The sequence below is a fragment of the Amyelois transitella genome, chromosome 22 (genome assembly GCF_032362555.1).
Source record: "Amyelois transitella isolate CPQ chromosome 22, ilAmyTran1.1, whole genome shotgun sequence".
Classification (NCBI taxonomy): domain Eukaryota; kingdom Metazoa; phylum Arthropoda; class Insecta; order Lepidoptera; family Pyralidae; genus Amyelois; species Amyelois transitella.
In genome coordinates this window covers 7,627,130-7,639,586 of record NC_083525.1, presented here as the reverse complement: position 1 = coordinate 7,639,586, position 12,457 = coordinate 7,627,130, and the positions used below count along the sequence as shown (strand labels likewise).

General features: G+C 36.4%; 2 protein-coding genes across 2 annotated transcripts in view; one reads left to right on the top strand and one right to left on the bottom strand.

Annotated features, from left to right (window-relative positions):
• LOC106129962 (GPI transamidase component PIG-S) overlaps nt 1-757 on the bottom strand; it is a 56,315-nt gene extending 55,558 nt beyond the window's left edge. Inside the window, exon 1 of the mRNA XM_013328685.2 lies at nt 544-757. Coding sequence (XP_013184139.2) covers nt 544-577 — 34 coding nt within the window. The 5' untranslated portion in view covers nt 578-757. The remainder of the gene's footprint in view (nt 1-543) is intronic.
• The window catches only part of LOC106129961 (protein I'm not dead yet), a 43,128-nt gene that overhangs the window by 25,549 nt on the left and 5,122 nt on the right, over nt 1-12,457 (top strand). The window contains exons 2-13 of the mRNA XM_013328684.2: nt 1,233-1,365; nt 3,493-3,640; nt 4,103-4,368; nt 5,230-5,344; nt 6,302-6,381; nt 7,003-7,128; nt 7,459-7,584; nt 8,285-8,399; nt 9,023-9,114; nt 10,382-10,482; nt 10,971-11,063; nt 11,602-11,795. Of these exons, the coding sequence (XP_013184138.2) occupies nt 1,319-1,365; nt 3,493-3,640; nt 4,103-4,368; nt 5,230-5,344; nt 6,302-6,381; nt 7,003-7,128; nt 7,459-7,584; nt 8,285-8,399; nt 9,023-9,114; nt 10,382-10,482; nt 10,971-11,063; nt 11,602-11,795 (1,503 nt within the window). The 5' untranslated portion in view covers nt 1,233-1,318. The remainder of the gene's footprint in view (nt 1-1,232; nt 1,366-3,492; nt 3,641-4,102; nt 4,369-5,229; nt 5,345-6,301; nt 6,382-7,002; nt 7,129-7,458; nt 7,585-8,284; nt 8,400-9,022; nt 9,115-10,381; nt 10,483-10,970; nt 11,064-11,601; nt 11,796-12,457) is intronic.

Genomic DNA, 12,457 nt, shown 5'->3' with positions numbered 1-12,457 from the left:
TTACGAAAAATAGTAGTATATAGTACATAGATTTGTTTGTTTTCTTTGTATTTTTCACTGATTTCCTGTCAGTGAAAATACAAACAAATCTATGTACTAGTATGTACTATGTGAAATTTTTTATGTATGAAGTGAGTAAGTTACCCTGCCCTTTAGAGGAAAACAAGTTAATAGTTTTATTTATTTTTCTATTACAAATATGCAACTTCAAAATAATATTGATTCTTAATCAGATTTTAAACATAGGCAACAATTTATTTGTGAAAACATCCAATACAAAGGCGGAAGATTCAACAAAACTTTGTCTGTCAGCAAAAATAGGTTTGTTTTTATAAAAGTTTTGTATATGTTAGAAGGACTAGATGAATTGTTTATTGCAAAGTTAGGTTAGAATCTGTTTATTTTTGTAAATAACAATATTGCTTCATTTTATAACTAAAGATGATAAAAATACAAGAGTAATGTCAATATTGAGTGAGAATCAATATAAATAGATCATATCATAGGAGAAAAATAAGGAAATAAGGTCAAAAAATAACTTACCATCTCCGTCCGGCTTTCTTCCTTGTTTTGTCATGATGACTGGCGTATATAATTTATTTCACTTATGTTACACACCACTAGATTCTTGATAGAATAATGTTATTCATAATATAGTGCAAATTCATAAAATATCCACACAAATTCACATTCTTTTCTAATCAGAATTTATCAGCTGTTTTATTGTTGTTATTTGACTTTGACACTTTGACGTCTCTTGTCTGTCCAATTGGCAGCAATGTTAATCTGTTCCGTTCGTTTCGTGGTCGCATTATTTCACATCAAACTATTATTAAAAAAAAAATTAAATGAAATGTTAAATTTTATTTGACACTTAAATAAAAAAATCTTTCAAATTAAACATAATAAATAAACAAGTATGAATATTTTTAATAAATTATTTGGATATCGTGACTTTGTAATATCAAGTACATTCCATTTCACATTGTTGATTTTTTTCTTGTCCGCTCTTGTTTTGTTTACATGCGGTGTACCTACCTACTTCACGCAGGTACATGTTCTTTCAAATCAATAAATTTCACGAGTTTGTTTGTTCTGTACGTTTGGTTTAATTTTAATAGAAGTGTTACATATTATTAATGAATGAAATATTTTATTTCTGAATTTAAACTCTAGCTAGAAATTATGGGACGTTTACTTTAACATAATTTTATTGTTTATATTGTTTCCAGGCACAGCGAAGAATGTGTGCGACCATAAAATATTCCACGTGAATATTATTAATTTGGCGGTATATCAACATTAAATATCAACAAAAATGTCTACAACAGTTGAAAACGGGATTAATGGAGTCGAGGAAAATCGGTAAATATATACATTTATAATTTTTCTGTGAGAAAAATCAATATACCCATACACAAAATTAAAAGCCATGTGGGCAATACACATGATTAAAACTTTTATAAAATAAACACTTTACAGGAAATCACATCATCAGTGTACAGTTACAAAATCTCCTATAAATTACACACTCTAATATTTATATTTTTTTTTTTATAAATGAGTGTGATTTTTTCCAGAGTATAGGGGGCTTTAGGGTAAACACACATAAATACCTGTTGCCCGGTACTAACGTTTGTAAGTCGCTGAATGGCAATGCAATGAGAATGCATCCTTAGAACCTGTTTACACATTTTTTTTGCATGGTTTTATGTGCACAAATAATTTCACACAGCCTACCAGACCTTAATAGCGTACATGAAATTTGCTGTATGGAGTCTTTGGATTTTTCGTACTTCTTAGATAATGTTATCCTATGCATCTTGTTAATGAAGCATTACTCCTTGATCTATAATCTGAGCCTAACTCATGAATGAAAACTATTTGTTCTGCTTGCAGTATTATTTTGACCACCAAAGAATCATACATATAATCATGTTTTTATTCCTTACGAGGTAGACAGAGCCAACAGTCCCTCAAAGACATTTAAGTATTGTTTAGTAATACTTAGAACAAAAAGCCTTCTTTTTTGCTGCACAATTTCGTAGGCAAAGTGTATATTTCAAAAATGCAAATGAAGCAATTTATCTTCTTCATTACTTATAAATAAGTAACTTTTTTTTTCTCACTTATAAAAATTGCTTCTGCGGCAACCACAAATATGAATTGTGCAATCAAATGCACATGCACCATATTTTTTTTCTGGGTCAGACATAAATACTTTAGAATACATTAGAAAATATGTCTGTCTTGTAATTTAGACAATACACATTTGTAGTTTTAAAACAGGTGTTTAAACTATCACATTTCCTATTACATTTTTTGCGTTTCAAAAAAACACATGCAGTTTCGTTTTTTTTTTTTTCAATTTTTTTTTCACTACAATTATTTGGTGTGTTACTCACATTTTTACGAAAATTTTGCACTATTTGTGATGTGTATTTTTTTAATATTTTATCTTGATTTTTCATCTTTTGATAGGATAAATAAGTTAATTTATTTCTATTTCTTTTCTGCATGGCAGTGTCAATAAATCTTTTTAATCATGAATTTTACCATGCTTTATTAAAACTTAAAAATAAAGAATTATTGACACTTTATCTTATTTGGAAATTTTATGTATATTCAAATTTGGGATAAAATTTCCATAATGTTGTTTATTTTTCAGTAAGGAAAGAAGTATACAAAAAAGAAATTATTGATTTTTCTGAAATATTTTCGCAGGAAAATTACCGTAAAGAAAATTATTGATAAATCTTCAGCTTCTTTAGTTTAAATAAATTTACGCAATAAATTGTAATTACAATTTCGAATGATTTAAATTATTAACTTAGCCTTATCCTGACAAGAGTAATGAGCTTGTTCGCGAAATTAAAGATCGCGGCATGTGAAAAGGTGTAGTCTCTGCCTATCATTCCTGGAACACGGCGTGTTTTTTACGTTTGTATTTTAATTTAAAAGTTAGGTCGTAGCAAATCTTTTAATTACGCCGAATTACTAAATTGTTATATCCCCAATTTAAGAGTAAGCTATATTTAATAGGCAATAAGTTAATTCCTTTTTAACGAAAGCATATACCTCCATATTTTATTACTATGGTCTTCGCTTTTGGACTACTACAGCGCTCACCAAGCAGCTCAATATCCTCTGGCAGCTTCTTGCTGGATCTCGTGTCTATAGCTAAACCCACGCCCACATAATATCTTAAAAATAGTCCTAATATGAGTATAGGTAGTCTTCTCTATCAACGTAATATATGTTGATTATAAGGATTTTAAAATTATATCTCATCTCTTACCTAAAAACGCCACAGGATTATAAACTTACTATTGCACATTCACGAATCATTTCATGCAAGATGCATGCACTCTTTAAAATCTATGAACGAAATACTTCTTTCCTTTTACATTTTATCAGTTGTTCCGCTTTTCAGCCAACTAACAGCCGGCGACAACAGGTTGCAATAATGTGTGTGTTTGTTCTCTCTTCCAGCGGCACGACCTATTTTTTTTCCAGAAGTAGGTCCAGCGCGTCGCCATGGCAACGTTTCAGCCTCTTCTTCTCGATATACTGGAAGTCTATGCTGGTGGTGTTGACGCCTGTATTGCTTTTGCCGATACCTATCTTGCAAGAGGGGAGGGTAAGTTATTTTTTTCTTACTAATTTCATATAGAGAATAGATTTGTTTTTTTTTTCGAGAGCGCCTTGTTTTGTTTCATATGTTATTGCCGATATATACCAATGATTTTATGCTAACCGATGCTCTTATCGGCGAGAGATAACGTCGCGATGAAACCTTCATAATTGCATATTCGAGTAGGACGTGTAATACTCATCCAGACTCTGTTATGTACACATTAGTTTTGACGGCCTCTGTGGCGCAGCGGTAGTACGCTTGTCTGTGACACCGGAGGGTTCGAATCCCGGTCAGGGCATGAGGAGAAAGAACTTTCTCTGATTGGCCTGGGTCTTGGATGTTTATCCATATAAGTATTTATTATAAAATATAGTATCGTTGAGTTAGTATCTCGTAACACAAGTCTCGAACTCTGTCTACCCCGCAAGGGATATAACGTGACCATATGTATGTATGTATTTTCAGGCATTCAGATGCATGTACGTGGTGTTAATAATGGCGGTGTACTGGGTTTTGGAACTCCTTCCACTGCCGGTCACCTCCATGCTGCCCATCGTGCTGTTCCCCACGATGGGGATCTTGGACTCGGACAAGACCTGCGCCGCGTACATGAAGGAGACCAACATGATGTTCATGGGCGGGCTGATGATAGCCGCCGGGGTCCAGCACTCGAAGCTGCCGAAGAGGGTCGCCTTGTGGACCGTTCAGGTGGTCGGCTGCTCTCATAGAAGGTGTGCAGAACTATTCTCTTACATTTACTAAGCGTCTTAAGTACATTTTACGATCCTCGGCTAAGTTCTGATGTACCCCGATGTATGCAAACAGAAGCTATGCGTGACCAGACATCTCGGCCTCTGCGGCGCAGCGGTAGTACGATTGTCTGTGACTCCGGAGGTCCCGGGTTCTAATCCCGGCCAGAGCACGATGAGAAAAGATTTTTTTCTCATTGGCCTGGGTCTTGGATGTTTATTTATATAAGTATTTATTATTACTCTTAACACAAGTCTCGAAATTACTTCGAGGCTAACTCAATTAGTGTAATTTGTCCCGTATATTTTTATTTTATTTATTTATATTTATCTCGTCGAATTACCTAATGTGGAGGAACCTAGTCTTTTAAAAAAATACAGCTAAGGATCACCCAGAGGCACACTTGAGATGATGGTGGAATTAAAAGTTCTATGAATGTGGATGAAGCAAGTGAAATACGCAGGGACAGTGGCAAGTGGATTTTTTTGTCTTTGCCTACCACTCCGCGAAAGAGGCTTGATATTAGTCTGTTGAGTTCGTCGTCTGGTCGTCAGAGAGTGAACTATCCAGGAGTGGGTCAGTCAGTTAGTTACAAGCACCTCCATCCCATGCTCCCCCATCGTGCTGTTCCCCACGATGGGAATACTGGACACGGAAAAGACTTGCGCGAAAATATTTAACTAAAAGATAGTAATTTAAAAAAAATATCTACTATACTTTTTTTTAAGAAAAATTCGAATTGTCTAAAACGATTTTAAAAATCTATCTCTGAGCAAAGATGCTTAATTGAGGACTCCCAAATGTTTAAGACTAACATAACGAACTTGAATGTTTATTTCCAGATTGAACTTTGGCCTGACCTTTGTGACCATGTTCATATCCATGTGGGTGTCCAACGCGGCCGCGACCACCATGATGGTGCCCATTGTGGAGGCCATTTTGGAAGTTTTGGAACAGGTAAGAAGGGATGTCGATTTTGGGTCCCATGTACTCTGTCACAAAGCCAAACAGCTGAACGTGGCTTACAAGTCTCTTCAAGGCTGTTGGCTCTGTCTACCCCGCAAGGCATATAGACGTGACTATATGAATTAATGTACTCTACATTAGGTACCCGTGCTCTAATAAGTAGGGTTCCATAGTCTATTTCAGATCAATTATACGACACATTCTAAACCTCTAAATCGTATTAGTTTAATTTGATTTTCCGAATGTTATCGTATAAAAGTAATAAGATAGAAAACGCTTTATTGCACCATAAGAGTGAAACATACAAAACAGCACGAAACAGACAGAGATGGTACAAAAGCGGACTTATCGCTAATGCAATCTCTTCCAGTCAACCTTTGGGTGGGAAGAAACCAAACAGGAGATTGGCGTTGGCGCAGATCAAGATATATAAATGTTTAAACATAATACAATGCTCACAGAATAAATACCTATATAGAATACATACAAATACTAATAAATTAGATTCTGTATTCTACAGTTTAGGTTTCTATAAACTACACTTTAGGGTCCCGTTCTCTAGGGATATACAATAAAGCTATTAGAACTGGGTGTAAGCGGCGCTAGAACTAGGTAATGTCCTAATTCTTAAACGATACCAAGTAGCTAATATACACAGCATTTAAGGTAACTTCGTCTCCGAAATGTACTTTAAAAGTCCCGTTTTTAAGTGGAACCTTTCGCCCATTTTGTTAACAAGGGATCTCCTTTAGTTAAATAAGTTTCACAATAATACGATGTTAAGTACAAAAGTAATGAGTGTTGACGAAGCGGGAGAGGTCTGTAAGGATCGTAGCAAGTGGAAAACCATAGTTTCTGCTTACCCCAATGAGAAACAGGCGTCATGGTACCTATATATGTAAGTACAAAATATACGTACGTTATGTATATGATTTTTTTTAATTACAGCAAGGTCTGGGCGATGTGTACACTAACAGAAAGAAGAATCCGGAGAACGGGAAGGAAGAAAAGAAAGGAAGCGAGGAAGAGTGAGTAGACTCTTTTTGACCCCCGACGGAAGTGTTATAAGTTTGACGTATCTGTCTGTCTCTGGCATTATAGCTCACAAGCAGATGAAGCGATTTCAATTTAGTTTTTTTATGGATTAAAGGTCATTTGCGTGCAAGTGTTCTTAGACATATTTGATTTAAATTGTTTGAGTTGTGGAAGTTAAAAGCGGTGAAGGAAGACCGAATATCGGTGAATATACTAGAGTGAAAGCGCCATGATATTCTCTATATTGATGATTTGATGTTAAGAATATGTTTTTAGCTTAACCCATTGTGCAAAAGCCAGGTTTTTTTTAATTTTAATTAAGTTTGGTCTTATTATTATATTTTATTTGTGTCTAAAATGATACATACTTACGTACTTTTAGAAATAGTTCCAAGTGATTGGTTTGTACACCGAAGAGGCAGATCAAAGAATTCCTTGTGTAATGTTGTAAGTGATTATAATCTTACACCTTAAACAAAATTAAAGACACGGCAAATATAATAATAGATAGATTATGAATATTCATAACTTAATTGATTTTTTTTATAAGAATAAAACAAAATGTAGACTTAAATACATGCGGTGATTCTAAATATTTTCTTCTTTTCCCTCAGGGCTCCAATGCCAAGCGACATAACAATATGCTACTACCTGAGCATAGCCTTCGCTTCCACCCTGGGCGGGTGCGGAACCCTTGTCGGCACCGCTACCAACTCCGCTTTCAAAGGAATCTTTGACTCGTAAGTACAAGTTTTGGGTCCCACACTCTAAAGGGTTCCTTTATCTATAAGGCACCTCACTGGAACACTTTCACCGCGTTAGAGGATACTTTTGTGTGTTGTTTATATTATGGGTTCCCCTATTACTTAAAATTGAAGTTTTGAATAAGTAAATATTTTTTTTTAATGCAGCTTACTCTAAAAGAAATTGTTTGATGAATTGAAATCTTTACTTAAAGAATTGAGTAAAACTACACAAAGAAAATTCTACAAAGTTTTTATGTTTTACCGTCTAGTAAATTATAGATTTTTTTTTGTGATAATTAATATAATTTTATGTTTTCGTTCCAGAGAATTCCCCGAGTACGCCCAAACCGTGAACTTCTTCTGGTTCATGATGTACAGCATGCCACCCATGCTGCTCATGCAACTCCTTGTCTGGGTGGCTCTGCAGGTCACCTTTATGGGCATGTTCAGGTAGTTATAAGATTTTTCAAATTCAAATTCAATTTGCTTTTTCAAAATGCTATTCAAACGGCACATTACAGTATAACTCTAGAATATAAATGAGAAAAATCTGTAATTGACATTATCGAGAGTATTAACATTGTTTTTGTAAAACTGTTGGTTACTTTTCAATAAATAAAAAATATACGTATGATATTAATATTCGTATCCCTTTTAAAATGGATCTTCCACGTTAGGATAATTTTGGGTTCCCTTCTCTACAAATAAGGGTCCCATATTCTATAAGTGATTAGAGAGGCGATAGGTGAACGGTAAAGGTGTCCGAATAAGAAGTATGCATACTGTGGCACGGATGCCTAGCGACTACAACCGCGTTCCGACTGAATCGAGAGCTGACGCCAGAGGGCGCGGCAGATCTCCACAAACCTGGGTAGGCGATTTGCGACATCAGACACCAGTAACTGATGTCGTAAATCTTATCCATAAGCCGGGCACAAAATCGCCAAGAGTGAAAGAAAAGGGAAGAGGCCTTTATCCAAGACTGGATCTTCAAAAGCCCACCATGATGATGATGTTGATAAAAAACGCGATCTAAGTTTGTTTCTTAATAAATAGAATTTCTTAAACTGGTGTCCCCCAGGGTAGTCACTTCAGCCAATTATATTTTTTTACAGTAATATTTATAATTTAAACTTCTTTCTTTCCACAGGCCCAACAGTGAAGCCGCAAGGAAAGTGAACCTGGCAACATCAGGGTCAAGGAACACTTTGAAGGTCATCAAGGAACAGTACAGGAATCTAGGGCCCGTAACATTCCATGAAAAGGTATTTTTATTTTGTTTGCTTACCTTGCGTTTGCTTCTCTTCTTTCTTTTCTTCCTCCTGGCTTTGGCCCCTTTCTTTGGAGAACAGCCCAGGGTATGCCTTTGACCATGGATCCTAGGAAGGGTGAGACAGGTTGACCTCTAAAACCTTTGCAGGTAAGCCTTACCCTTATTGGATCTATAATCCTCCAATCCGTGAAATCTTTGCTTGCGCGATTTAGACTCTTCGCTGTTATTGGCTAATGGCGTCGCGTGATTGGCTGTTATAACTTGTGGCATAGAGATGTCGCCACATTATGAATGAGATAATTAATTTATTTAAATGCTATTGTATAATATAAATGGCTATAGAATAATAGACGGACTCAATTCTAGAAGCATTATCTAGCAATCTATCATTTTAGCCTGACGGACAATATTAGCATACATACATACAAACATAAAATCACGCCTCTTTCCCGGAGGGGTAGGCAGAGACTACGTCTTTCCACTCGCCACGATCTCTGCATACTTCCTTCGCTTCATCCACATTCATAACTCATTCATCAACATTAGCATAATTATTTTAAATTAAACTTTAAATTTATTTATATTTATCTAATGAAAATCTCCTCACTTTTCCAGTCGTCCGGTCTGCTGTTCATCCTGGCTGTGTTCCTGTACATTTTCAGGAAGCCTGGCTTCATACCCGGGTGGGCTGACGTCATGACCACAATGTAAGTTATAACTCCTCTTATTTTGGTCCGGTTATAAAAAGAAACAATGGGTTCCCTCTTGAATATAAATGAATTTGACATCTATCATTGTGCCGTGTGGTTCCCGGCATCAAATAAAAAAAAGAATGGGACCACTCCGTCTCTTTCCCATGGATGTCGTAAAATGCGACTAAGGGATAGGCTTATAAACTTGGCATTCCTCTTGTAAGCGACGGGCTAGCTGAATAAATTACAAGTCTTTTCGAGATTGTAGGCTCTGTTTTCACCGCAAATGATATAAACGTATGTGTGTAATATGACAGATAATTATTTTTGAAGAACAACAATGTCACAACAAATGTAGATGGTTCAATGGTTCTATTCGAAAGTGTCATTAACCACGCGGCACATATTCTTGATCCTAATAATACAATCTCATCAATAATGAATCCATTACGGAGTAGGCAGAACTGTTACTCTCGAAAAGCCTAGCTGTAAGTTTAGTAGTAGAAGTAGTTTAGTATCGTTGAGTTAGTATCTCGTAACACAAGTCTCGAACTTACTTCGAGGCTGCGAACTCAATCTGTGTAATTTGGGATTACTCAGTTGGATTTAGTAAAACAAATATTTCCTTCAGTTTCTTTAATAGGTTTTTTCATCTTACAACTTCAATGTCCAATCTTTACTCTTTGACATTTTTTTTTTCTAAAATAAAAATTGCCAGTCCTCACAATAACAACGAAACAATTTAAATAAAAAAAAAAAACGTTCACAACCCACATACATATATAAGATATTTAAGTTGGTACGTCTTACCATATCTACACTAATATTATAAGGAGGAAAACTTTGTTTGTTTGTTTGTTTGTTTGGTTGTAATGAATAGGCTCAAAAACTACTGGACCGATTTTAAAAATTCTTTCACCATTCGAAAGCTGTAGCTTTATCCACGAGTAACATAGACTATATTTTATTTTGGAAAAAATTGGGTTCCGTAATAATATATAAAAACTAGAGGCCGCCCGCGACTTCGTCCGCATGGAAACCCTATCAATCCCGCGGGAACTCTGGGATAAAAAGTAGCCTATGTGTTATTCTGGGTCTTCAGCTACCTACATACCAAATTTCATGGTAATCGGTTCAGTAGTTTTTGCGTGAAAGAGTAACAAACATCCATACAAACTTTCGCCTTTATAATAGTAGTAGGATAATTGGCAAAACAGCGTTTGCCGGGTCAGCTAGTCTATAGCTAAAGACAAAAGTGCATAATGTTATTTTGTCCCGGCAGGAAGGTCAAAGACGGCGTCACATCCATGTTCATCGTGGTGCTGATGTTCATCATTCCAATGTCAATGGATTTTGTCAAATTCTTCTCGGCGTCAGCTTCTTGTAAGTACACACGTGCTTTTTTGTCCTAATAAACATACATACATACACATGGTCACGTCTGTATCCCTTGCGGGGTAGACAGGGCCAACAGGCTTGAAAAGAGTGATAATCCACGTTCAGCTGTTTGGCTTAATGATGGAATTGAGATTCAAATAGTGACAGGTTGCTAGACCATCGCACTAAAAAAAGGATCGCAAGTTTGTAAGCCTATCCCTTAGTCGCCTTTTACGACATCCATGGGAAAGAGATGGAGTGTGGTCCTATTCTTTTTTGTATTGGTTCCGGGAACCACACGGCAAAAAAATCTCCTGTGACGTTTATATAACCTGTCACTATTTGAATCTCAATTCTATCATTAAGCCAAATAGCTGAACGTGGCCATTCAGTCCTTTCAAGACTGTCGGCTCTGTCTACCCCGCAAGGGATATAGAAGTGAACATATGTATGTATCTAAGATTTTTAATTTTTTTTATGTTTTTTTTTTTCAGATGAAGAGCTTGTTGCAACCAAACCGTCTCCCGGCATCGTCACTTGGGGTATCCTGAAGGACAAAGTGCCGTGGGGACTTCTGTTCTTACTTGGTTAGTCCAAAAAAACAAATAAAAACCACATAAAGTACTCTGTCAGACCCAATGGTTGACTGGTAGATAAAATGCTTCTAGAATTACGTCCGCCAATTGTGCTATACATTTGTATTTTGTGCAATGAAGTTTAAATAAATAAATTATTTTCATTTTAATTGATTTGTGCCGTGTGGTACCAATACAAAAAAGAATTGGACCACTCCATTACCCTCCCATAGATGTCGTAAAAGCCGACTAAGGGGTAGGCTTACAAACTTGGGATTCTTCTTTTAGGCGATGGGCTAGCAACCTGTCACTCACTATTTGAATCTCAATCCTATCTTAAAGCCAAATAGCTGAACGTGGCCTATCAGTCTTTACAAGACCGTAGGCTCTGTCTACCCCGCAAGGGATATAGACGTGATCATATGTATGTATAATTTTGCACCCGTGCGAAGCCGGGGCGGGTCGCTAGTTAATAATAGAAATATTGAATTTGAATGTTTGAATTAATCAATAACAGGTATCTATAGTCTTAACTACCTCTTTCATCCAGGCGGGGGCTTCGCCCTGGCCGAAGGCAGCAAGACCACGGGACTCTCGGACAAGATCGGCCAGTCTCTCAACGGCCTCCAGGGTCTCCCCCACTGGCTGGTGCTGCTCGTGGTGGTGCTGGTGACGCAGTTCATCACCGAGTTCACATCTAATGTGGCTATTGCTAACCTCATATTGCCTGTGCTGGCTAATATGGTGAGTTTGGATTTATATGGTTGATGATGATAGGTTTTAATGTCAGGTACGATCGCGTTAATTTAGCGCTAACAATAAAATGCGACGAGTTTAATGATAGATGGCATAAAAAATGGATGAAGTTAGCACCAATTATAAAATGCGACGAATGTAACGCCACCTACAAAATGCGACGAATTTAGCGCCATCAACAAAATGCGACGAATTTAGCGCCATCAACAAAATGCGATGAATTTAGCGCCATCAACAAAATGCGACTAATTTAGCGCCATCAACAAAATGCGACGAATTTAGCGCCAACAACAAAATGCGACTAATTTAGCGCCACCTTTGTGTGGAAAGAATTTGCCAGAATTTGTGTGGTTCCCGCCACCAATATAAAAATGAATAGGACCACTCCATCTCTTTTCCATGGATTTCGTAAAAGGCGACTTCAGAATAAGCTTAAAATTGGGATTTCATTTCATTTCATTTATTTCTGAACAATGTACATTGTATTGAAATGTTACATTCTTCTTTAAGGTGATGGGCAACTTGTCAAAGTGAAGGGAAACCTATTTGAATAGTATATAATATATTATTAAGCAACACAGCCGAACGTGGCCTATCAGTCTTTTAATGACTGTTGGCTCTGTCTAGGGATATAGACGTGACTATATGTA